Below are 27,221 nucleotides of genomic sequence, written 5' to 3' on the forward strand. Positions count from 1 at the left end.
TTCGCGCTGTCTTTGAGGCGCTAATTCACGTACAGTGCAAAATTTTATAAAGGGTATTCCCGGTATTGAACCACCGAATTGCGCTGATTTATAGCCGTGGAAATAAATTATAACATACAGGTTTTCGTAGTTGCGCTAAAATAAGTACTTTTTCCTTCAGTTCTTTCGCAATTGCAAGACTGATTTGAGGACAGACAGACGGGTGACCAATAGGGAAGAATGACATGGATATGCGGTGGTTTTATTGTGATCGATGGAAAGAGGATGTGTGGAAGTCTCGTTATTGACCATAAAAACCATAATATTAATGTATCAAAAAACAAAATAATTTTATTGTCAAATATAATAGCATTAAAATAAATATACGCACACAATATAACAGCCTAGTTTTAAATTAATATGTTTATGTAGGAATTTGTCATCATGAGTCCTCCACTTCTACCTGCGCGTTTAACATTTCATCCAGGAATTTAGTAGTTATGGACCTTAGCTCAGTCATTACTTCTATTGTCTTTGGGAACACGAGGGAATCGTCTGCATGACTTAACAACATTTGACACTTCATTGACAGACAAAGTTCTTGTTCCATTCTTTCCAAAGTGTACTTATTCTCAACGCCAGGCCGATCTGGAAAAAAAAGTTAAAATATTAAAAAGAAGTCCTTTAATACATTCATTTTAAATGTATACAGAAATATTTATATAATGAAAATACATGTATGCCTATATTAATGGTAATTTTTAATGTTTAATTGAATATTAGAATGTTTGAAATAGAGTTGTCTTTTTTTCTGTTTATTTTTTCACATAAGATTTGTCTCCCCTGAAATGTATTTTTCATTATAAAAATCCAACTTTGCTGAAAATAACCTAAATGATTATTTATTTTGAACGGAAGTGAATAGAGGAGTGATGTAATTTTGTATTTGAAATTTAAAAAAAAAAGGAAAATGATATGATAGCCCTTCTTGGAAAGGAAAGATATTGTTATTTACATGATTTATTGAATAAAATATTTTTGAATGCTGTATATATATATGACTATTTATATTTTTGAGAAATGTCTTAATTTGCTATTTGTTTCATTATCGATATTCACCATTGTTCAATAATGAAAATACTCAATGATGCAGTACAAATACCTATTTGACTTGCTTTAGCTATCAGTAAAGTTTAAACTATTTAAAGAAATATTCTAAGTGCATAGAAGATGATGTATATCCTATTCAAACCTTTCGTATTGATATAAATTTATGAGCAGAGAAGAATTATATGATAATTTCAAAAGCAAAATGCAAGACATTTATACAAATTATACTAATTAATTATCAAGAATTGGATTTAGCTTTCAAAACAGTAAAACTAGCATTACATTATATTCTTAAAATAGTCAAAGTAAACTGCGTTATCATTCCATTATATGACTATCTAAAATAGATACAATGCGTTAAGAAATATCTTTTATTATATTATATTGTAAAACAAAAGGTTTCCACATATAAATGTTTCAATATTTTGGCATGCTTTGAGTTTAGATATTTTACCGTAGTCAATATAGTTATATTGTTCAGTCAATATCTTTATATTGTTGTTATGGTGTTTAGTCAATATCGTTATATTGTTGTTATGGTGTTTAGTCAATATCTTTATATTGTTGTTATGGTGTTTAGTCAATATAGTTATATTGTTGTTATGGTGTTTAGTCAATATCTTTATATTGTTGTTATGGTGTTTAGTCAATATCTTTATATTGTTGTTATGGTGTTTAGTCAATATAGTTATATTGTTGTTATGGTGTTTAGTCAATATCTTTATATTGTTGTTATGGTGTTTAGTCAATATAGTTATATTGTTGTTATGGTGTTTAGTCAATATCTTTATATTGTTGTTATGGTGTTTAGTCAATATCTTTATATTGTTGTTATGGTGTTTAGTCAATATCTTTATATTGTTGTTATGGTGTTTAGTCAATATCTTTATATTGTTGTTATGGTGTTTAGTCAATATCTTTATATTGTTGTTATGGTGGTTTAGTCAATATCTTATATTGTTGTTAAGGTGTTTAGTCAATATAGTTATATTGTTGTTATGGTGTATAGTCAATATAGTTATATTGTTGTTATGGTGTTTAGTCAATATCTTTATATTGTTGTTATGATGTTTAGTCAATATCTTTATATTGTTGTTATGGTGTTTAGTCAATATTTATATTGTTGTTATGGTGTTAGTCAATATCTTTATATGTTGTTATGGTGTTTAGTCAATATAGTTATATTGTTGTTATGGTGTTTAGTCAATATCTTATATTGTTGTTATGGTGTTTAGTCATATATTTTATTGTTGTTATGGTGTTTAGTCATTTATATTGTTGTTATTTTAGTCAATATTTATATTGTTGTTATGGTGTTTAGTATATTTATATTGTTGTTATGGTGTTTAGTCAATATTTATATTGTTGTTATGGTGTTTAGTCAATATCTTTATATTGTTGTTATGGTGTTTAGTCAATATTTTATATTGTTGTTATGTGTTTAGTCAATACTTTATATTGTTTGTGTATATGTTAGTCAATATCTTTATATTGTTGTTATGGTGTTTAGTCAATATCTTTATATTGTTGTTATGGTGTTTAGTCAATATCTTTATATTGTTGTTATGGTGTTTAGTCAATATCTTTATATTGTTGTTATGGTGTTTAGTCAATATCTTTATATTGTTGTTATGATGTTTAGTCAATATCTTTATATTGTTGTTATGGTGTTTAGTCAATATCTTTATATTGTTGTTATGGTGTTTAGTCAATATAGTTATATTGTTGTTATGGTGTTTAGTCAATATCTTTATATTGTTGTTATGGTGTTTAGTCAATATCTTTATATTGTTGTTATGGTGTTTAGTCAATATCTTTATATTGTTGTTATGTGTTTAGTCAATATTTATAGTAGTCTATTGTTGTTATGGTGTTTAGTCAATATCTTATATTGTTGTTATGGTGTTTAGTCAATATCTTTATATTGTTGTTATGATGTTTAGTCAATATCTTTATATTGTTGTTATGTGTTTAGTCAATATCTTTATATTGTTGTTATGTGTTTAGTCAATATCTTTATATTGTTGTTATGGTGTTTAGTCAATATCTTTATATTGTTGTTATGGTGTTTAGTCAATATCTTTATATTGTTGTTATGGTGTTTAGTCAATATAGTTATATTGTTGTTATGGTGTTTAGTCAATATCTTTATATTGTTGTTATGGTGTTTAGTCAATATCTTTATATTGTTGTTATGATGTTTAGTCAATATCTTATATTGTTGTTAAGGTGTTTAGTCAATATAGTTATATTGTTGTTATGGTGTTTAGTCAATATCTTTATATTGTTGTTATGATGTTTAGTCAATATCTTTATATTGTTGTTATGGTGTTTAGTCAATATTTATATTGTTGTTATGGTGTTTAGTCAATATCTTTATATTGTTGTTATGGTGTTTAGTCAATATCTTATATTTGTTGTTTATGTTTAGTCAATATCTTTATATTGTTGTTATGTGTTAGTCAATATCTTTATATTGTTGTTATGGTGTTAGTCAATATCTTTATATTGTTGTTATGTGTTAGTCAATATCTTTATATTTGTTGTTTTGGTGTTTAGTCAATATCTTTATATTGTTGTTATGGTGTTTAGTCAATATCTTTATATTGTTGTTATGGTGTTTAGTCAATATCTTTATATTGTTGTTATGGTGTTTAGTCAATATCTTTATATTGTTGTTATGGTGTTTAGTCAATATAGTTATATGGTTTAGTAATACTTTAATATTGTTCAGTTTATACTCATATTGTTTAGTAATATCTTTTTATATTGTTCAGTTAATATATTCATATTGTTTAGTCGATATTTTTATATTATTTAGTCAATATCTTTCCATCGTCTATAAAATATCAGTTTACACTATGACAACACAGATAAACAAAACACTCTAAGTATGTACCTGAACAAAATAACAACATGGCGGCGAGAAGGGAATGTTCTACGTCATTAAGCTCGAGTTTTTGAAGCTTCTTGGCGGCTTTGTACATATCCTGGAATAAGTTTCCTAGTGTCCCTATGTTTAGGTCATAGTGCTGAGGAACAACGAACTGAAGTTTATTGTCTATCCATTCGCCGTTCGACACGTCGGCGTTTAAACTACTGTGGATCACAGCTGTTTCTAGGATGCTAGCCTTGATTAGATGTCTCTGACTGGCTAACGTCATCTGTGTGAAGTGTGGAATCTCCTTGGCGAACGCTGTCTGAAACAACACTATACCAGGTAAGTACCTTGAGTATACAGACTTCGCGGCGGATTCTGTTGTCACTTGTGTCGCATTCTATAAAAGGAAAGAAAATTAACATTCAACTTTGTTGTTTCAAACTTAGTAAGCGTTTCAAAACCCGGTTTACAATATTGTGTTGAATTTAACTTAAAAAGGGGAGTATTGTTCAAACTCTGTTATCTCAAACTTAGTAAACACTTCAAAATTCTGTTTGCACTATTGTGTTGAATTTAACAAAAAAAAGTGGAATTATCGTTCCAACTCTGTTATCTCGTACTTCAAGCAGATATTAAGGACAGTATAACTTAGACAAAATAGGTTAATCCGAATACAAGTGGTATAAACAGATAAATAAACAATAAAAGAAAAATGTAAACAAACGCACACAATGTATATATATAACAAAACCCTTTGTTTGTATGTATATCGATCATTACTAATATTCAGTGACGTAATAGTGATTGTACAATAAAGAGTGAAATGTTGTACTAATCTACTGCGGTGACAAGAAGATATCACATTTTATTTTGTTTGGTCATACGAGATAAATAGAAAGGCAATTTCGCAAGTTATTTACATTGTTTTGCAATCTACATATTCATTTACTTCCTTGTCCAGAGTGACTGCCACATCTATATTCATGTTAAGGCCTCTAGTCACGGTATATTGATTAAAAAGGAACTCATTGATATGTACTTACGTCAATGAACTATTTAAATTCTAAATATAATGCTTAAATTATGCAAATAAAAGTTTGTGAATCATTCAGATTCTGTGAAATGACAATCAAGTGTAACCTTTAGTTATTTTCTAGAACTAGGATGATCTCCCTTGCATTATCATTAGCGAGTGTTTAATTTATCAGTAGTTACATTGTACTTTAAAGTTGTATTTCTGATAATTTTCACTGTAACGATACATTGCTTAAACATTAGATATTTGAATATGCACATGTAACTTATTGATTAAGCTCCCCAAAAGAATATGTCGGCCTATAAGAGCGCCGAAATCTAGGGATCATATATTCCTGGTTTTGAATACAGCGCCTTCAATCACCGCCATGTTCAGTACCTTCGGCTTTTGTCGGCATTCCGAATCGTACCACGTGACTTATGTCCACACGTCCTGCACGTGGTGACCCAGGTACCTAGCGTAAGCGCACATGTGTTTGTTTACGTTTTCCTTCTGGCTAATATGAGCAAATCGTGCTGGTATATGTCCACAGAGCGAGTATTTGAAACATCTAATTCACACATTGCCGTAATTCAATATTGTGTGTATCAAATATTGTAATGTGCAAGCATTATTTTCTTTGTAGATCAAGTCTGCTGAGGTCGACCGCATGTTTTGTTTATGAAAAAAATTGTTGACATTTGGTTTCACAACTCTCGTGTTACTTCGAGATTGTCGCGACGATGTTCGGAAGAGTTCGGAATGATTCGGCATCTTTCGAGTTTATTTTTGACGTGTACACGTTAAAAAGATTTTTTACTTAATTTTACTATAATTAGAAATACTTCCAGTGCTGCAACTTTATAAAAAGTGGTAAAATTAGAAAGTTTAAACCTCGGACAGACGGGGAAAAATGTGTACAACACTTAAACAGTTTTCACTATGACAAAAAGAGCGAAAGTGATAGACCATACAACTTTAAGCCGGTTTTTTTCCGAGGAGAATTTGTTTTCTGAATGTCACGGGACATTGATTGAATCACATTTTTATAGCATGTGATCCTGATGGGAATATTATTTTTATATTCTGTAATTCTTCCGGGCATGTTATTTTTATATAAAGCATGTAATTCTGCCATGGACGGTATTTTTATAGTCTGTAAATCTGCCGGGAATGGTATCTATTTTCATCAATAGCATGTAATTCTGGCGGGGATATTTTTGATAGTCTGTAATTCGGGCGGGGATGTTTTTGATAGTCTGTAATTCTGGCGGGGATTTTTTTATAGTCTGTAATTCTGGCGGGGATGTTTTTATAGTCTGTAATTCTGACGGGGATGTTTTTTATAGTCTGTAATTCTGGCGGGGATGTTTTTTATAGTCTGTAATTCTGGCGGGGATGTTTTTTATAGTCTGTAATTCTGGAGGGGATGTTTTTGATAGTCTCTAATTCTGGCGGGGATGTTTTTTATAGTCTGTAATTCTGGAGGGGATGTTTTTATAGTCTGTAATTCTGGAGGGGATGTTTTTTTAGTCTGTAATTCTGGCGGGGATGTTTTTGATAGTCTGTAATTCTGACGGGGATGTTTTTATAGTCTGTAATTCTGGCGGGGATGTTTTTTATAGTCTGTAATTCTGGCGGGGATGTTTTTGATAGTCTCTAATTCTGGCGGGGATGTTTTTATAGTCTGTAATTCTGGCGGGGATGTTTTTTATAGTCTGTAATTCTGGCGGGGATGTTTTTATAGTCTGTAATTCTGGCGGGGATGTTTTTATAGTCTGTAATTCTGGCGGGGATGTTTTTATAGTCTGTAATTCTAGCGGGGATGTTTTTTATAGTCTGTAATTCTGGCGGGGATTGTTTTTTAAAATTTGCAGTTCTAGCGGGTATGATATTTTTCGGAATTTCGAGGGATCGCAAAAATTAAGTTTGCAAAATAATTACACGGTTGGTCTTATATAATCATTAGCCTGGCCGCGGAGGTTTTCATTAAAATTTTACTTTTTCGGTTTATGTAAAAATCGCCATTTTTAATCACGATAAGAATCGGCTACATGGTATATCTCTATCAATATACCTCACCTGCAATGTGTTAAATCGTGTACAGTATATCTCAAACGATTTGAAAGCTGACTTGAAGGCGTCATGGATCGTGAGAACCATCTGCTCGGATTTAATCTGTTTATCTACATCCACAGAGCCATGAGAAGTCTGGGGCAATTTAAAAAACTTTGTCTTGGATGGTTTGTCTTTTTTAGGACATCTACCCAATCGGACACCTGAAATAGGAAGAGGTGAATTCACTAAAATTCAATAGAATTTACATCTACAATGTATACTATATATTTCATATCAGTCCGTCACTGTGTTCCAATAACCTACTGAAAGAAGGTTAATGTAATACATTGTTACAGTTATAAAAATAACTATATAACATATTCCTGAAATGAAACAGACGTTTCCTTCTTTTCAAAACTGTGAGTCTTCTGTTTACCAGAATTGATTACTCTTGACTGTTACGTCATTATCTTTGGCATGACTTTGCACAAATCAATGACTTTTCCCATTACCAAATGACGAAAAAATAAAAATAAATTTATTTATTGGTAAAAACATTTATCATTACTAAATCAGACTAGATATCTCGAGTAACTTAAGTCTGACTATCACATCTGACTGGATATCTCGAGTAACTGAAATCTGACTATCACATCACACTGGATATCTCGAGTAACTGAAGTCTGACTATCACATCACACTGGATATCTCGAGTAACTGAAGTCTGACTATCACATCACACTGGATATCTCGAGTAACTGAAGCCTATCACATCAGACTGGATATCTCGAATAACTAAAGTATGACAATCACATCAATCTGGATATCTCGAGAAACTGAAGTCTAACTTTCACATCAGACTGGATATCTCGAGTAACTGAAGTATATCACACCAGGCTGGATATAACGAGTAACTGAAGTCTATCACATCAGACTGGATATCTCGATAACTGAAGTCTGACTATCACATCAGACTGGATATCTCGAGTAACTGAAGTCTGACTATCACATCAGACTGGATATCTCGAGTAACTGAAGTCTGACTATTACATCAGACGGGATATCTCGAGTAACTGAAGTCTATCACATCAGACTAGATATCTCGAGTTACCGAAGTCGGACTATCACATCAGACTGGATATCTCGAGTAACTGAAGTCTACCACATCAGACTAGATACTTCGAGTAACTGAAGTCTTATTATCACATCAAACTGGATATCTCGAGTAACTGAAGTCTGACTATTACATCAGACTGTATATCTCGAGTAACTGAAGTCTGTCTATCACATCAGACTGGATATCTCGAGAAACTGACTTCCACATCAGACTGGATAACTCGAGTAACAGAAGTCTATCTCATCAGACCAAATATCTCGAGGAACTGAAGTCTGACTATCACATCAGACTGGATATCTCGAGTAACTAAAGTCTGACTTCCACATCAAACTGGATATCTCAAGTAAGAGAATACTGACTACTGACTAGTTCTGATTAGCTCGAATTTTACCTTCGTGAGACATGCCTGCAGAAAGACATTTCTTCATTCGACAGAACTGACATCGATTTCTGCTGATGCGCATGATGAGACATCCATTTGGGTTTTCACATGGTTTGTACACCATGTTTTGTCGTACGGTTCTTCTGAAGAATCCCTGAATAGTATCAATTTACATAGTTACAAATACAAAGGGGAAAATTGTCGCGAGAAAATTTCGTAATGTGATGGTTTATCCAAGATAAAAAAGGACAGTATAAAATCTGTTAAAACTTTATCGCCCAACAAGTATTCAAGCGGAAAGAAGAAACTTAAATATAGACAATTTAATTTACATGGATATCAAAAAAAAAAAAATATATAACGCCAGTGAAGTCTCGTGAATGGATGAAAAATTAAGACACAATGGAATTTTAGATTTTATGTTTTATAACTACTCATGTTGTAAAGGAGTAAAGAAGTAATAAATGTAATATCGCTTGCTTTCTTTGATAGCTCTAAGGAATAAACTATAGTTTTCTTTCACTAAGCTTTTCCAGGAATATAGTCATAGATATAAGGATTAGAGACGACCTACTCACCTTACAACCCTCACACGAGAATACGCCATAGTGGTAACCTGATGCCTTGTCACCGCATATCTTACACAGGATGTGACCATCCGGGTTTTTTATCTTCTCTGTTGGATAAAAAATAGGATTCGTAAACAGGAATACGAGTGTATGTTAGTACAAACCCGTTAACTCGACTATAGTAATACTTCCAGTCATCGAAGTATTCGAGTTAAGTTTGTACTAGAATACACAGAGATATAAAGTTATTCGAATCAAACAAAATGTTCGATTTATACGAGTTTCGAGTTAACGAAGTTTAAGGGCATAATTATCCAACTTATTGCGAGTATATTTAATGCACTAGAGATTTTCTTTTCAGAGTTTTTTCACACCGTGTTACTAATTTTATATTGTTGTATATAGAAATGCTTTAGCAGGTACAAAATGAACTACTGGATAATTGGTTACAATGCATATATCTGCAACGCGAATTGGTAAAATGTTCAATTATTTTTTATTTACCAAATGAAAAACATCACACACTGATATATTGATGTTATGTCAAATAAGGTTACCCTAACCATAACAATAACGTTAGTGAAAGAGTACGTGTAAGTGTAAGGTTATCTAGAGTATTACACGTATATAGCTTTTGGAATGACAATCTACTTAACAAGTTAATACAGTTCGAACTGTAAAAGATGGTGTAGACATTGGAATTTATTTCTTGAACTGATTGGGCTTTTTTTTCATTTTTAAAATTTAAAATGTAAATATTAGTTCATTAATCAATGTTTGTTGTATATAAAGTGACTGCATCTAATTGACAACGCGCTTAAATTCATGTTGCGAATTACATTTAGTCTCGGGAGAAAATTGCGAAATCTACTGGCGAACGTGGATACCAGATCATACTTACGTTTACTTGGTTGTTGTCTATGTGTGGGTCTTGTAACAGCCACTACAGTGCAATCACCGTTATGGTGGTCTAGGCCGTTCGCCATCGTCATAATGCTGACACTATGGCCGGTTGTCTTCTAAAATAAATCATAATTATACTTAGTTACTGAAAATAAATACAAATTTTGCTTAGTTACTGATGTTAAGAAACCATCAATATGCTTAGTTAAGAAAACTAACTGAAAATATATAATAATGTAATCTGTGACGTTTATAGGTCGACAGATCCTATTCAACTAACATTGTCGCGAACGTTCATTCGCGTCGTATTCGCTTACGCTTTTTTCTCCATACAATAAGAGTAAAATATCTAGTTAAGATTGGTACAAGACCCAAAACGAAACGAGACATTTTAATCCTATTATCACGAACTGTATTGTAGTGTTCAGGATAAATAAACGGGAAAAGGAAATGCTAATATACTGTAGTCATATTTGGACTTAAAGGTTAATTTTTTGCCATAGACAGAGGAAATGTTTCAATAGCGAACCATGAAGCCTTAAAGGAATATTAGAGGATAAAGTCTTTTTTGTGCTTTAGAAGAAGAAAAATTCTACGCTGCTGAAATACACATATTTTGAGCTCGTGCACCGGAAGTCCTTTGTTAGTGTTTTTGTGGTGAGAAAGAAAGTAATTTTATGTATCATATCATATATTTCGGAGTCATTCACAGAGTTGGTCATAGTTACTGTCGAAGTTATCTCCCTTCGTATATGTCTATTTTGTCCTTCAAATCACGCAGCAAACATGTGATTGGAAATATTTTAACTAACCTTACAAAGATGTTTTTAACGTCGCTTTTTAAAACATTTCCTTTATAATCATCTCTTTCACAGGAGATGTCATTTATAGAAGATGGCTTCATAGGTAGATAAACAGGAAGTAAGTTCACCAAGTGCCCGAGTTTTTGGACAAAAACTCTCCACCAAGAATTTTTCCAGTTTTCTCCAGAAAAATATAACGACAAATGCGTAAGCTTCAAATTTGCCTTGTATTACTTCTATTACATTGTGTATTGTATAATACAGCAAATCAATATAGACATTATGATTTAAGCAATAAATGTTCCGATGTAAAGAATTGAAAATTGATATAGTCGAAATGCGTCGTATCTCCATATATTTATAGAAACATGATATATGTATTTCACAAATTGACAATATGCACAAAAGTTGCAATAAATATTGTCATCTAAAAGAGAAAGTACATATGTTCATTTATTTGAGTTTTAAAGAAGTAAGAAAAACAAGCAAAACAAGTAAATTAAAACTAATTACTTAAAACTACTTTATCAAAGCTATATGAAAACTAACTTCCAATACGTAGCTCGAAATCTACCATCAATCCATATATGGGATGCATTGCTCACCTGATACAGTAAGTAGTTCAAGTCTTGATGAGTAGCTAATACAAACACACAGTAACCTATTCTCGTTATACGATACAAACTAAATGGTTCAATCACTGATTCCAGACAAAGGAAAGACAACGTTTTATCAAGTAATCCCACTACCTTTCCTAAACAAAACTAAAGAATTTCTTTAACATAAGAAAATCTATATCGATGGCCTTAGATGAGGTTACAACACTACACAAGTACAAGTTTCGCTGCGTAATCTATGTTAAAAGTGAATATTCTTTTCCCTGTTTTCCCGTCTGGCGCAGTGATATATAAAGCGCGGTAATTAGGACGACAGCAGACAACATAATCTCGTTTTACATTCCCATTAAAATAACAAAAACCTTTTCGGAAAGGTAGTTAGCCTTTAACATGGTTACTGCGCATGTCTATGCCAAACTTGCATAATAGCGCGAGGACAAACAAAAGAAAAAAAATCCAAAAACTGTTCCAGTTTGTGAACATATTCAAGTATACCGTGTATTAACATTTGATCCTTCGTTAGCATGGCCTGTGACGTAATAACGGGTATTTAAACCGAGATAATATCACAGCCATACCTGTACTTGTGCATTGGCAAACCAACAAAAGGAAATGACTATACTAGTACCAGCGTATGAAAAATGTTCTTGTATAGAATTTGTGTCTATCTATTTCAGTGATCTGTAAAAGAGGTTTTAAAAAGACATAATTAGCATGTGTGTAGGAAAGACGAAATCACACACCAAATTAATATCTATTTCAGTGATCTGTAAAAGAGGTTTTAAAAAGACATAATTAGCATGTGTGTAGGAATGACGAAATCACACACCAAATTAATAATTGTTTTATTAACTTTAATAGATTGTCTGACAATGAGAATAAAACAACAAAATATTATAGTCTTGTAAAACATCTACAGCGTAACCTGTCGAAACCGGTCCGTATCTGATCCGGATTCCTGTAAACAATGTATTACTACTCTCGTTAGATAACATTTTGCTTCTTAATCATAGTCCAGCAAAAAATTTTGATTTTATAAAAATGTAAATTTTGTATTTAATGTTATTAATATTGTCTAGGTCTATTGTCTCTTGTCTCGTCATTGTAGGTAAGGAGAAGGCTTTTGTAAGTTGTAATAACTTTTGCCTTATCCCTTTGTCTTTTGTTTTGACAATAAAATATGTTTAAACTAAAAACAAGTAAAATATGTTTAAACTAAAAACAAGATTAAAAATATGTTTCATAGAACAAAATGAATATTAATTACAGTAAAATCTTTAGCATGAAATGGAGTCACGAATTCAACTACACCGTGCCTCGCTATACAAACTAATTAGTTCAAGCACTGATTTTAGATAGAGGAAAGACAGCGTTCTTTAAAGTAATCCTTTAACATGATTACTGTGCATATCAACAAAAACTTGCATAATATCGCGAGGACACCAATGGAAACTGTTGCATTTTTGTGAATGTATCCATATATACTGGATATGAACATTTGATCTTGACCATTGACATCCAACCATATGACGTAATGACGGTTATTTAAACTTAGAAAATATCCCCGCGAACAAAAAATTCTAGTCATGCAATAAATCCTATTAAATAATATACTAAAATAGCATATTAAATGATAATAACAAGAGGCCCAATGGGCCTTAACGGTCATCTGACTTATGGCACAAAACAACAAAGTCACAGTATAAAGTATTGGTTAACGATTAATATAAATAATACAAGGAAATTCTTAGTTGAATATGTAAGTTTCTGAAATAGGTAAATGTCATTTGTTTAACAAACTTGGTAGCCCTTTATTCATATATCTATGGTTGTAACCCATGCAAGAATTAATATGAGGAGGAGTCAGATTTTAAAGCCAAATTTCAGCAAAGCTCCCATTTCGGACCTCCGCCGTACTATCCCTATTGGTCTTACCTCGGTCCTTTATAAAATATGATTGTCCTCACCTAAAGTTCCTCCTTCTGAATCATTTGAAACCCCTATAGACCAATTTTCATTGAGATCGGAGCCTGAAACCTTAAAACAGGAAGTGGGCCAGCGGCCATCTTGGAATACAAAAATCTTTACGAAAATGTTTGCATGCTGTTCGGCATCAATTAAGAAAATTTGCCCTTTTGGGGCCCCACTCCTCAGCCCCTAGGGGTCGGACCAGACTCATTTATATAAAATATGATTGTCCTTCCCCAATGATGTTTCACACCAAATAATATGGATGAAATTCATCCAAGGATGAAGGTGGAGTAGTATTTTAAAGCTAAAATTAAGAAAATTTCCCCATTTGGGGCCCCACCCCTCAGCACCTAGGAGTCGGACCAGGCTCATTTATATACAAGAGATCCCAGAGTGATCTTGGCGCCCACCAAAGAATGATCTCTGTTTGACAATGGAACGAGGGATCTTTCCCTGCTTTTCAAATGAAATCCGAGATGGCGGCCGGTTGGCCATATTGTTGACGGATCAGTCCCAAAATGCATTATGCACAACTAGGGCCCTAGTGGAACCTATACATATGAAATTTGAGACAGATCCATTCAGTACTTTTTGAGAAATAGCGATAACAAACTTTAACTATCAAAATCCTAGATGGCTGCCTGGCTGCCATCTTGTTGACCGACCGGTCACAAAATGCAACATGCACAACTAGGACTGTAGGAAACCTACATATGAAATTTGAGAATGATTCCTTCATTACTTTCTCAGAAATATAGGTAACAAACTTTAACTATCAAAATCCAAGATGGCGGACGGTCCCAAAATGCAATATGCACAACTAGGGCCCTAGGGGAACCTACATATGAAATTTGAGAACGATCCCTTCAGTACTTTCTGAGAAATAGCGATAACAAACTTTAACTATCAAAATCCAAGATGGCTGCCTGGCGGCCATCTTGTCGACCGATTGATCCCAAAATGCAATATGCATAACTAGGGCCCTATGGGAACCTACATATGAAATTTGAAAAAGATCCCTTTGGTACTTACTGACAAATAGCGGTAACAATAATTGTTAATGGACGGACGGAATGACGACGGACCACGGACGAAAGGCGAATTGAATAACCCACCATCTGATGATGGTGGGCTAACAGATGGTGGGCTAAAAATATGATTGTTCTTCCCAAATGATGTTTTACACCAAATATAGATGAAATCCATCGAAGGATGAAGGAGGAGTAGGATATTAAAGCTAAAATTAAGAAAATTTGCCCATTTGGGGCCCCACCCCTCAGCCCCTAGGGGTCGGACCTATCTCATTTATATAAAATATGATTGTCCGTCCCCAATGATGTTTCACACAAAATATGGATGAAATGCATCCAAGTTTACATGTCATTTCACTGCTATTGTATTGGTGTATAAACAAACATTTTCAGAGACATTAGACAAGTGTTTTTAAGAAAAATGTGCTTTCACTTAGTATGACTGTCAAGAGCATGAGGCAAGTGACATTTTAAAAATTCAAACCAGTATTAATAAAAAGAAGATTATTAGAATCAGGGAGAAAAATAAAGTAAACGCAAGAGACAGTGGGTTCTACTAATGGAATCAAGGAAGCTAGGCATTGGAAACGGGAAAAAAAAAGTATAACATTATAAACGAGAACAAATGAATAGACATGTGCACATCTGATATAAACAAGGAGATCATGTGGAAATTAATGTGCTTTTGTCGTTGCTGTTTACCATTACTAAAGTGTGCAGCTTAACAAGAAATAGATTTTAGATAGAAAAAAATCTGAGCAATATCTAAGGCTTGCAGCATTAATTTTATTCAAATATCAGATCGGTTATTCAAAAATGAATGCTCAAACCGAACAATTAAAATGTTACATCCACATTATATCTTGAGACCAAAAACAAATAATGAGATTTTTTTTTTTAAATTGAAAAGTATACAAGAGGCCCAGAGGGCATGTGTCGCTCAACTGGTTATCTCAATAAGTATGACGAAAACTTGTTGAGATAAGCGGCGTAGAATCTGACAAAAATCAAACTAAAGCGTTACAAGTTGCGCAAGCTAAATGAAATTAAATTTCAAACGTGTTTCAACTCAGTCAGAGCATCAAGACCTGTGAACAATAGAACTATTTATAGAAGAGACTCTGTTTCCATCACAAAATGAATTAATTTGTCTCCATATATGGTCATTAATTACGTCATACACAAATGTACATTACACGACATACATGGGAAATATACAGCTGTGCTGATACATATGACACTAGCGTTAACGTTAATTACATAATATTATAACAAAACATACAAATGTTGATTTCAAACATATGGATTGTATTCTACAGGATTTTGTTTTAACATTACTTTCCTTCACAAGAAAGTTACTAAATATAATCATACTGAGCCAAAACATGAACTTGATTACAGAGAGTAAATTCATTGAATATAATATAATCCACGGCAAGTTATATACATATACATGTACATAGTCACACTAAAACATATTAATTTATAATCAGGCCAAATACATATGTATATGAAACTATCAATACAAAACAACAACGACAAATGATTTCTAAGAAAGGCGTGATTGTTCTTGTTCGTAACGAGGATACATAAGCGATTCTGAAAGTCAGATTAGTATGGTAAAAAATATTGAAGGAAATTTCAAACTTTTGTAAATAAAAAAAAATAAATGTCAAGAAAATGAAAATTATAGGTCCGAAACAAAGATTATATAATAACTTAAATTCGTTCTTGCTTCAGTAGATTTGAACCAAGGTTTTGTTTTAACTGGGTAACCACGAGAACATACTACACGCTAAATGTGTTCACCATATATTGACCCCGTCGTCCTATATTTAGAACAACCATAACATATAGGCCCACATGATTCTAGATATAGAATGAACGACACATGGAATCGATTGTGAAATATTATTCTTTCAAATAGTTTTGATATAAAATGTATAAATGTGATATTTAGAAATTACTGCTTAGATATTATTAAAAGAAAATTATTTCAAAAGCAAGGAGTGTATTCAAAACTTGATTTCATAGAAATACGCATGCTTGAATGAGGCAACACATTAAAATTAGTATCTTTGAAATAATGGAATAAGACAAAATACTTATAAAAATCTAAATTATTAACATGCATAAAAATTCATAGGATTGTAAAAGCAAACATGAGAGATGAGAGAAACACAGAGTTGTTGCTGAGGGGGTGTGACCTAACGCGTCTAAAAGGTCATGGTACAGGTGGGTTTATTGTTACATCAAAACAAGATGGATTCTACTTCGTAAATAGTATTCATTATTGTATTTTATACCGACTATTTCACGGTAAACAGTAGTAGATAGTCGGAATCGGATCACAACAGGAAAGAAATTAATTGAAACAATTCTGATGTTGAAAATTATGTACACAAAATATATCTCTCGATAGTATATCATTGATGGTAATCAGTATTTGATATCAACGTATTAAAATCTTTTCTTTTTGATTTATTTTGTTTTACTTATGATTGGCCGTGAGAGCTTTGCAGTTTACAATTTGTCTATTTTTATGCATAGTGTCTCAATCGAATCTAAATTTGTCATTATCTTTAAAGGTTGCTCTAGTGTGTTACTTCAAGCGAATTACTTTTTAGCTTTTAATGCAATTAAAACTGTAACACGACACAATTAGTATTTATTAATTAAATTTTAGTCAATGTATAAAGATATCATTTGATGGATTAGTTGCTCCGAATGAATTTCAGGAATATAGTCATAAATATCACATATCCCCATACCGTGTCCTCTCTCCATCTCCCAATAACTTCCAAACAACCAAAATAATAATCATCTGATAATAAACGCATAATTAAATTAAAAAAATAAATGAATATAAATAAAAAAGTAAAAGTGACAAGCTTTGACATTTTACATTCCTACAAGTTCAGAATGTCTAAAACAATTCTAAACTTATCAAAGTTATTTTTACATGATTACCTGTTAATAGGACGTAAAACTATACAAACCACATGATACCTATTGTCCATTTCTTACGATAATATACATATACGAGATATGTAGGTAGCATTGCGTTATCATCTCATTAAAGCACCATGGCAACTTAAGCTGTCGATATTGAAAGTTTACATTTGTGAAAGTGTGGCGTTTCAGTTTGTAATCACGATAACTTTATATTATTGTAGCAAAAGTTTTAAAACCTGTATATTTGAATTTTCAGACATTTCATCTGAAAAAAATACACATTTATATATATATCTATTAGTGATAGTAAAAAATTGTTTTCAACATGTTTTCTTATATACATACATAGAACAAAATTTGTCATTTTCTACACCCTTTTCATCTATTCAATATACATGAAAATATAAAAATATGTCGAAAATTTGACCAATGGTCATCATAAATACACAGAGTTGTTGCTGAAGGGCCAGTGTGACCTAACGCGTCTAAAAGGTCATGGTACAGGTGGGTTTATTGTTACATCAAAACAAGATGGATTCTACTTCGTAAATAGTATTCAATATTGTATTTTATACCGACTATTTCACGGTAAACAGTAGTAGATAGTCGGAATCGGATCACAACAGGAAAGAAATTAATTGAAACAATTCTGATGTTGAAAATTATGTACACAAAATATATCTCTCGATAGTATATCATTGATGGTGATCAGTATTTGATATCAACGTATTAAAATCTTTTCTTTTTGATTTATTTTGTTTTACTTATGATTGGCCGTGAGAGCTTTGCAGTTTACAATTTGTCTATTTTTATGCATAGTGTCTCAATCGAATCTAAATTTGTCATTATCTTTAAAGGTTGCTCTAGTGTGTTACTTCAAGCGAATTACTTTTTAGCTTTTAATGCAATTAAAACTGTACCACGAGACAATTAGTATTTATTAATTAAATTTTAGTCAATGTATAAAGATATCATTTGATGGATTAGTTGCTCCGAATGAATTTCAGGAATATAGTCATAAATATCACATATCCCCATACCGTGTCCTCTCTCCATCTCCCAATAACTTCCAAACAACCAAAATAATAATCATCTGATAATAAACGCAAAATTAAATCAAAAAAAAATAAATGAATATAAATAAAAAAGTAAAAGTGACAAGCTTTGACATTTTACATTCCTACAAGTTCAGGATGTCTAAAACAATTCTAAACTTATCAAAGTTATTTTTACATGATACCTGTTAATTGATTTTTACATGATACCTGTTAATTGATACCTATTGTCCATTTCTTACGATAATATACATATACGAGATATGTAGGTAGCATTGCGTTATCATCTCATTAAAGCACCATGGCAACTTAAGCTGTCGATATTGAAAGTTTACATTTGTGAAAGTGTGGCGTTTCAGTTTGTAATCACGATAACTTTATATTATTGTAGCAAAAGTTTTAAAACCTGTATATTTGAATTTTCAGACATTTCATCTGAAAAAAATACACAATTATATATATATCTATTAGCGATAGTAAAAAATTGTTTTCAACATGTTTTTTATATACATACATAGAACAAAATTTGTCATTTTCTACACCCTTTTCATCTATTCAATATACATGAAAATATAAAAATATGTCGAAAATTTGACCAATGGTCATCATAAATTCAATTATAAGTACGTTTGTTACTGTAAAATAAAAGAGTTTAAAGGTCAGAATAGTAACCACAAAAAATAGCAAATTGACCTCTATATGAAAGATTTTCAACTCTGTCAGATCCCTAACTCCCACTCTATACACACATTTCGACAGACATAGGTCTAGCATCAACTGACATGTATAGTAAAATATTTTATATTTGGCAACGTCCACTCGTCCGGTGACCGGTCAGGTAAAATCCGTACCAACTATTAACATATCACACATAAACATGCTTTACTATACCTGTATACAGAATGTTAAATACCTGCGAAAAGGGACGAAATTCATTCGATAAGTTTAATTTAAAATGCATTCTTAAATTAGTTTATATTGCAATAATTGTTAAGAGGAAACTAAGGATAATTAGCATGTATGCTGTTAATTTGTACTTTAATCGATTAAAAAATCGGGCGTGCTGTTACTACGAGTCGAATAAAACTGAATATTTACATCTGAAATTGGCTGATGTCAATACTATCCCAGCAGTTAGGGTTGGACATAGGAGGAACATAAGTCGTATTACTGTGGCTTTGAAATAAAGTCTGAAGCCTAAATCAATGTTTGAAGTGTAGCATTGGAACTGTGCATTGTTCAAACACGTATATTTATATAAATCATATTACCAGGTTATGGCATTTACACACAGGCATTTTTATAAAAATCAACCAATGAATAAGAGGCTCTGAGAATTGACCTTAACTTAGTCCGTGTAGGACCTTTAATGCCGAGTCCATTTACTATCAGAAATTTAAAAAAAAAATAAAAATAAAAAAAAAAAAAAAAAAAAAAAAAAACGTATGTGTTCGCCTGGAAAAACAGTATCGTGATAAATTAGCTGTACCCAGTATATTCACATCAAATAAACTTTTGTCAAGAATTATTTAAGAAATCCACCATGATAAAAAAACGTCGAGAGGGTTTAAAAAACGAAATAATGGTTTAAAAAACGAAATAATGACATTTATTTTAACATGTTTCATTCATTATATAATGAAAAAGAGAGAATATTAAAGTTTTTCAAGCACAATGATAAATATAAATATATATATTATATATATAAGACTAGACTTTAAACTATTCGATTGATTTATTTAACATTCATTCATGTCACACTGTACTGCAAACACACTAAACTGTATTTTGCTGAATTTAATAAAATACATAAAATAGCAATGTTTAGAAACACAAAAGAATGCAATGTAATCGTTATACATAGTGTGTACTTACAATGTAGAAGTAGTTAATTAACTAATTAATCCTTGGCGTGGTTAGGCCGAGAGGAGCTCAATGGTAACACTGCCATCCTGCCCACACTATATATATGACACTGAGCGCCGTAACCTAGTTCTAACCGACCCGTAAGCAATAGCTGGCTCAGCGCCAATCAGCCATCTACCTAGTACAGTGCACAAAGGGTAAACAATAAAAGCGCCGGGTCCGGCCCAGCTGACCTGGTCAACACTATTTAAACATATCCCTTATAATGCTATCATGGAAATTTGATTTGTTTTAAAAAGAAGAAGTTAATAGGTATTATAAATAATTTTGATTGGAATCCCACGGAGATGAATGTGTTACGTAAGATTTAGGTGAGGTCAGCGTGACCTTAGGCGTCAGTGTCGCAAGCTACAGAAAAACAAATCTGATATTGGGTCATAATGGACATTCGAAGTTTGCCATTTATGGTCTGGTAAATGACATCACATTAGTTCATACATATAGATATATTTATATAATATCATAACGAATATATACCGTTCATACATATATATATCTATATACAATATCACGAATATGTACAGTTCATACATATATATTTACATTTTCACTGCAGTCCCACTACGTAACCTTACCAAGCGCAGTTGGCAGTGATATAGACTATGAACTTCAATCGCTTATGATGACGTCACTATGATTGTGACGTCACAATTGTCGTTCCAGCGATCACGGAAAATGGCTGTTCAAATGACTGTTCCATCCTTGACGATGACGATTGATTAATTCATTATAGATGCAAAATAGTTTAGTATTTCAACATAAGATTGTAGCCAAATGTAAATATAAGCATTGAACGTTTCAGTTGGCATTCATAGCCAATATGAATCCCAACTGGACAGAGGCAAATTCAACATGAATGCTATGAAAACCAACTGAAAGACGTTCAATGCTAAAATACCTATATATAATATCGTAACGAATATGTACATGTTTTAAGTTTGTTTTCCAAACCAGTTATTATATGGATACAAATTTCCAACATTCCCATTGGTTTGGTCCGACACACGTAACCAGTTTTCAAAATCCCATATACTGGTTTTCCGGTAAATATCGATATAGCGGGAATGGAAATCCGCATGAACAAACATTATGACGTCATATCCTGCAACGCGATACACTAACGATGGCCGACGGCGATCGCTTTTTTTTTACAATCGCACAGTTTTTCAAAGTTGTTCATAGTCAAGACGATATCATAGAAATATTTCGTCAAATTTCTTTTTTGAAATATGTAATATAATACAATATTAAAAGTTGAATAAATTCAGAATATTAGACTTTTCTTTGTTTTACTTATCTGACCATATAATAAAAAAAATAAGGACTTTTGTTCTGGTAAATGTTTTGTTGTAGCGCCTCGGTCAATATATCTTTTTCTAGTTCATATCACATCATATTCACCAGAAAAAAAGTCCATAATTGTATAATATTCTATGTTTTGTATGTACATGTATCGATATATGAATAAATAATGTTTAAACTAAAATATCATTAACTGACAAGCATTGTATATTTATTATTCTAGCATTGAATTACTTTAGATTCAAATTACAGTTATGAGTCGATAAATATCAACTTGATAAAGTCAACCGAAAATTGCCAAATGTAAACTATTATAATCATATTTGAAAACAATCTTTTTCTATAATCAACAGATAAAAAGCATTAACAATCGTCCCGTGGTATTAGTGACGTCACAACTGTACAAACGTCATAATGACTACTTGGCAGTCATTGTCAAATACCGGCCTTTTGTGATTGGTTATCACAGCCTAGTTGAATCTACTTAGCCCAATGTATGTGATATCTTTTTAACACCATTTGCCGCGGTTCCTATGACATCAATCACTATGACTACGTGATCAAGGGTGAGTGATGGATGTACAAATTCATTAGAAGTCTTTCTTTTTTAAAGTTTCTCAAACTGTCCACTGTATAAGCTTTTACTGTTGTCATTTTGTTCGTGTCCATATACGGTTTAATACAATAATAACGACAATTATTTTAGCATCTTTGTTAATTTAGCGATAGTTATTTTTGTATCCATGTTTATAATGATTTTTCTCTGTTTCTAATTATCAACACGTTTTATGAAATAATGTTGCATTTATGTACAGATGATATCCCTGACCTATTTAAAATAGCTGCCTAACGCCATTTCAAACTTTTCCCCCGATATTATGACTCACGTACATGATTTATATTCAATCAATAATGTCATCGAAATGTTTTACCATTTATACGTTTATATTTTGACAAGTTTCCTTTGCTTTCGTTTTAAGCTAAAGATTTGTTTATTTCCAATTCCGATTATTGCAGCAAGGGAGATAATCCTAAGACTGAACCGAGTGTCCTGTATTGACACCTCTACCCAATCGTATACATGTTACTGTGCTTCAGGTTACAAGGCGTGCGCTCGATTACAACATAGAATACGGAGTGGTGTAAATCTGGAATAGACCAGTCAACCTACATTATTTCCTGGTAGAGGATTCACGGTGTGGTATGGCCACGCCTGGAATATATTTAGTACTCGTATTTTATCATTTATAGGTAGGTGTCCAATAACTAAACACAACTTCTGACCTATCGGGTTTTTCCTCAGAAATGTATTGCTTAACCTGCAATTTTGTCGATCTGTAATATATTTATAAACATTATTGTAATTTAGACATTAAACAGTTTAGATGGAAACTAAAATTACAACTATACCCGTACGATATGTGAATCGTTCTGCCTGGCTTCCTGTTAAGGTCGTCGATCTGTACTCAGTATACTATACCACTCCTCTGGAGCACTAACCTTCTACTTTATTATCAAAATACTAAAACAATTTGGTGCCGAGTAATACATCAAAAATACTTCTTGATTTGGTTAGCATAAACATTTTAGCAGAAACTTATTATCATTTTTAAGTCTTTTGTAACATTTTTAGAAATTTTAAAAGATAATTTTCAACTTCGGATATTTTGGTTAACCTGTCAGGAAGGACATGTAATGTCTTGTTTGAGAAATTCGTATTATTATTTTATCGATTTTTCACAGGCCATCTATTGTGCTAATTAGTAGTGGATGATCAAATAATAATGTTGTCGCTCATTTTGTGAAACTGCTCCAAGTTATGTTTTCATTATAAAGGGTATCCCTTTCTTAGGTGCATGATGTAAAATCTTGAACACAAATCCAATAGGTCCGCTGGTATTAAAATTATATCTGCCATAACAGGGCGAAACAAAATGACATTTTTTCAGTAATTGTAAATCACAAGTTTTGATTAATTAAGCTGTGACAAATGATCAAAGGCATGGAGAAATATGGGTGATGCTTATCAATCATTTGTAACAACATGATTTGTGCACTGTGATAGTTTTTGCTGTTATGCTTTATGTAGGTATGATCAGCATAAGATAGTATGAAGGCTTCCGACAATATCAAAACACACTGATGATAAGGAGGAGAAAAGTGTTAGAAATTATCTGGGGATTATACTACTACCACCAATACTTCTATGTTCCTCCATAACTATCAATGAAGTTGTTTTTTTTTTTAATTTTTATATAGTTAAATCATCAACAAACATATGTTAACATTGTATGATAAACAGCAACAAACATTATTTACACTGTACGATAAACAACAACAAACATATTGTTTACACTGTATGATAAACAACAACAAACATGTTGTTCTCATTGTATGATAGACAGCAACAAACATTGTTTGCACTGTATGATAAACAGCAACAAACATATTATTTACACTGTATGATATAAACAGCAACAAACATATTGTTTACACTGTATGATAAACAACAACAAACATATTGTTAACACTGTATGATAAACAGCAACAAACATATTATTTACACTGTATGATAAACAACAACAAACATATTGTTAACACTGTATGATAAACAGCAACAAACATGTTGTTTACATTGTATGATAAACAACAACAAACATATTGTTTACACTGTATGATAAACAACAACAAACATATTGTTTACACTGTATGATAAACAGCAACAAACATATTGTTTACATTGTATGATAAACAACAACAAACATATTGTTTACATTGTATGATAAACAGCAAGAAACACATTATTTACACTGTATGATCAACAGCAACAAACATATCATTTACACCGTATGATCAACAGCAACAAACAAAAATATTGTTTACATTGTATGATAAACAACAACAAACATGTTGTTAACACTGTATGATCAACAACAACAAACATGTTGTTAACACTGTATGATAAACAACAACAAACATGTTGTTTACATTGTATGATAAACAACAACAAACATATTGTTTACACTGTATGATAAACAACAACAAACATATTGTTTACATTGTATGATAAACAACAACAAACATATTGTTTACATTGTATGATAAACAGCAACAAACACATTATTTACACTGTATGATCAACAGCAACAAACATATTATTTACACTGTATGATAAACAGCAACAAACATATCATTTACACTGTATGATAAACAACAACAAACATGTTGTTTACACTGTATGATAAACAGCAACAAACATATTGTTTACATTGTATAATAAACAACAACAAACATGTTGTTTACATTGTATGATAAACAACAACAAACATATTGTTTACACTGTATGATAAACAACAACAAACATATTGTTTACACTGTATGATAAACAGCAACAAACATATTGTTTACATTGTATGATAAACAACAACAAACATGTTGTTTACATTGTATGATAAACAGCAACAAACATATCATTTACACTGTATGATAAACAACAACAAACATATTGTTTACATTGTATGATAAACAGCAACAAACATATCATTTACACCGTATGATCAACAACAACAAACATGTTGTTTACATTGTATTATAAACAGCAACAAACATTGTTTACACTGTATGATAAACAGCAACAAACATATTTTTTACATTGTATGATCAACAACAACAAACATCTTATTTACACTGTATGATAAACAGCAACAAACATATTATTTACACTGTATGATAAACAGCAACAAACATATTGTTTACACTGTATGATAAACAACAACAAACATGTTGTTTACATTGTATGATAAACAGCAACAAACATTGTTTACACTGTATGATAAACAGCAACAAACATATTTTTTACATTGTATGATCAACAACAACAAACATCTTATTTACACTGTATGATAAACAGCAACAAACATATTATTTACACTGTATGATAAACAGCAACAAACATATTGTTTACACTGTATGATAAACAACAACAAACATATTGTTTACACTGTATGATAAACAGCAACACACATATTATTTACACTGTATGATAAACAACAACAAACATATTGTTTGCATTGTATGATAAACAGCAACAAACATATCATTTACACTGTATGATAAACAGCAACAAACATATTATTTACACTGTATGATAAACAGCAACAAACATATTGTTTACACTGTATGATAAACAACAACAAACATATTGTTTACACTGTATGATAAACAGCAACACACATATTATTTACACTGTATGATAAACAACAACAAACATATTGTTTGCATTGTATGATAAACAGCAACAAACATATCATTTACACTGTATGATAAACAACAACAAACATATTGTTTGCATTGTATGATAAACAGCAACAAACATATCATTTACACTGTATGATAAACAACAACAAACATATTGTTTACATTGTATGATAAACAGCAACAAACATATTATTTACACTGTATGATAAACAAAGTATTGCATTTCACTGTAATACTTGAATAAGTGTTCAAACATCAAACTTTTAAAGATATTACATAGGATTGCCTTGAATAGATTTTAATGTTATGGAAGCGTACAAAAATCTATTCAAAAATACTAATTTTGTACCGAACAATCTTCTCATGTACATTTTCGATATGTACTGTTGAAACATAGCTATGAGTTTCTTCTGATGTCAAAGAGGGGAAAACAAAGTTTTTACTAAGAATTAAAACAATCAATTTAAAAACAATTTACAAACAAAAACTGGAAACAACAGAAATATTTATTGTCACTCATTTTCATTATTTTACTCAACATACATTTGGGTATTACATCCTCGCCGAATTTATTGTAAAATATGTCGGTCAGTGGCTAACTGGACACGAACTTTGACTCAGAACTTTACCAACTTGACTATAACTGCCACAGTAGACCTACATAGAATATTGACCAGCGGTCACTCACGACGCCGCTGTATCACCCCATTCGAGGCGACGTTACAAAAAACAACGTCATTTTCCCCTTTATGGGGTGATAAATTATACTATTAAGGCAGTATTAATTAAGTTTTACAGTCAGTATCTGATATTTCAATGCCCCAGATATGACTACCATGTAAAAGATCGAAGCATCAGGTATTTTATATGTGAATACAAAACATGGATTATTTTCCATGTATAAATACAGAACAAGGATTGTTTTCCATGTATGATTACAGAACAAGGATTATTTTCTATGAATGAATACAGAACAAGGACTATTTCCCATGTATGAATACAGAACAAGGAATATTTTCCATGTATTAATACAGAACAAGGATTATTTTCCATGTATGAATACAGAACAAGGACTCTTTTCCTTGTATGAATACAGAACAAGGACTATTTTCCATGTATTAATACAGAACAAGGACTATTTTCCATGTATTAATACAGAACAAGGATTATTTTCCATGTATGAATATAGAACAAGTTCTATTTTACATGTATGAATACAAAACAAGGACTATTTTACATGTATGAATACAGAACAGGGACTATTTTCCATGTATGAATACAGAACAAGGA

General features: G+C 31.6%; 1 protein-coding gene and 1 long non-coding RNA gene across 7 annotated transcripts; one reads left to right on the forward strand and one right to left on the reverse strand.

The window, feature by feature from the left end:
* Positions 1 to 310: 310 nt before the first annotated feature.
* Positions 311 to 20,477, reverse strand: LOC138310441 (peroxisome proliferator-activated receptor alpha-like). Of its 6 annotated transcripts, none has more exons than XM_069251663.1 (8): positions 20,322 to 20,408; positions 19,338 to 19,359; positions 10,013 to 10,130; positions 9,121 to 9,218; positions 8,552 to 8,696; positions 7,068 to 7,264; positions 3,989 to 4,367; positions 311 to 627 (listed from the first exon to the last, which is right to left on the reverse strand). In XM_069251663.1, the coding sequence occupies exons 3-8, from the start codon at positions 10,101 to 10,103 to the stop codon at positions 422 to 424; spliced, it is 1,116 nt and encodes a 371-aa protein (XP_069107764.1). In that variant the 5' UTR covers positions 10,104 to 10,130; positions 19,338 to 19,359; positions 20,322 to 20,408; the 3' UTR covers positions 311 to 421. The 6 variants fall into 6 exon arrangements, with proteins under 6 accessions (XP_069107764.1, XP_069107763.1, XP_069107761.1 ...); XM_069251662.1 differs by lacking the exons at positions 19,338 to 19,359; positions 20,322 to 20,408 and adding exons at positions 10,827 to 10,998; positions 11,423 to 11,842; XM_069251660.1 differs by lacking the exon at positions 19,338 to 19,359 and having other exon boundaries at positions 20,322 to 20,477.
* On the forward strand, positions 10,906 to 26,965 carry LOC138310443 (uncharacterized). Its single transcript, XR_011206431.1, has 4 exons — positions 10,906 to 11,024; positions 22,028 to 22,240; positions 22,773 to 22,925; positions 26,873 to 26,965. It is a non-coding gene; the product is annotated as an uncharacterized lncRNA (long non-coding RNA).
* The last annotated feature ends 256 nt before the right edge of the window (positions 26,966 to 27,221 follow it).

The sequence above is a fragment of the Argopecten irradians genome, chromosome 16, assembly GCF_041381155.1.
Source record: "Argopecten irradians isolate NY chromosome 16, Ai_NY, whole genome shotgun sequence".
In the NCBI taxonomy this organism is placed as follows: domain Eukaryota; kingdom Metazoa; phylum Mollusca; class Bivalvia; order Pectinida; family Pectinidae; genus Argopecten; species Argopecten irradians.

What these genes read in the sequence shown, in the direction of transcription:
- LOC138310441 (XM_069251660.1), bottom strand. Translation starts at nt 10,103, where the DNA reads ATGACGATGGCGAACGGCCTAGACCACCATAACGGTGATTGCACTGTA. An exon ending in TAGACAACAACCAAGTAAAC is followed by an intron (nt 9,219 to 10,012) that starts GTAAGTATGATC and finishes TTTATCCAACAG; the next exon opens with AGAAGATAAAAAACCCGGAT. An exon ending in CACGATTTAACACATTGCAG is followed by an intron (nt 4,368 to 7,067) that starts GTGAGGTATATT and finishes TTCCTTTTATAG; the next exon opens with AATGCGACACAAGTGACAAC.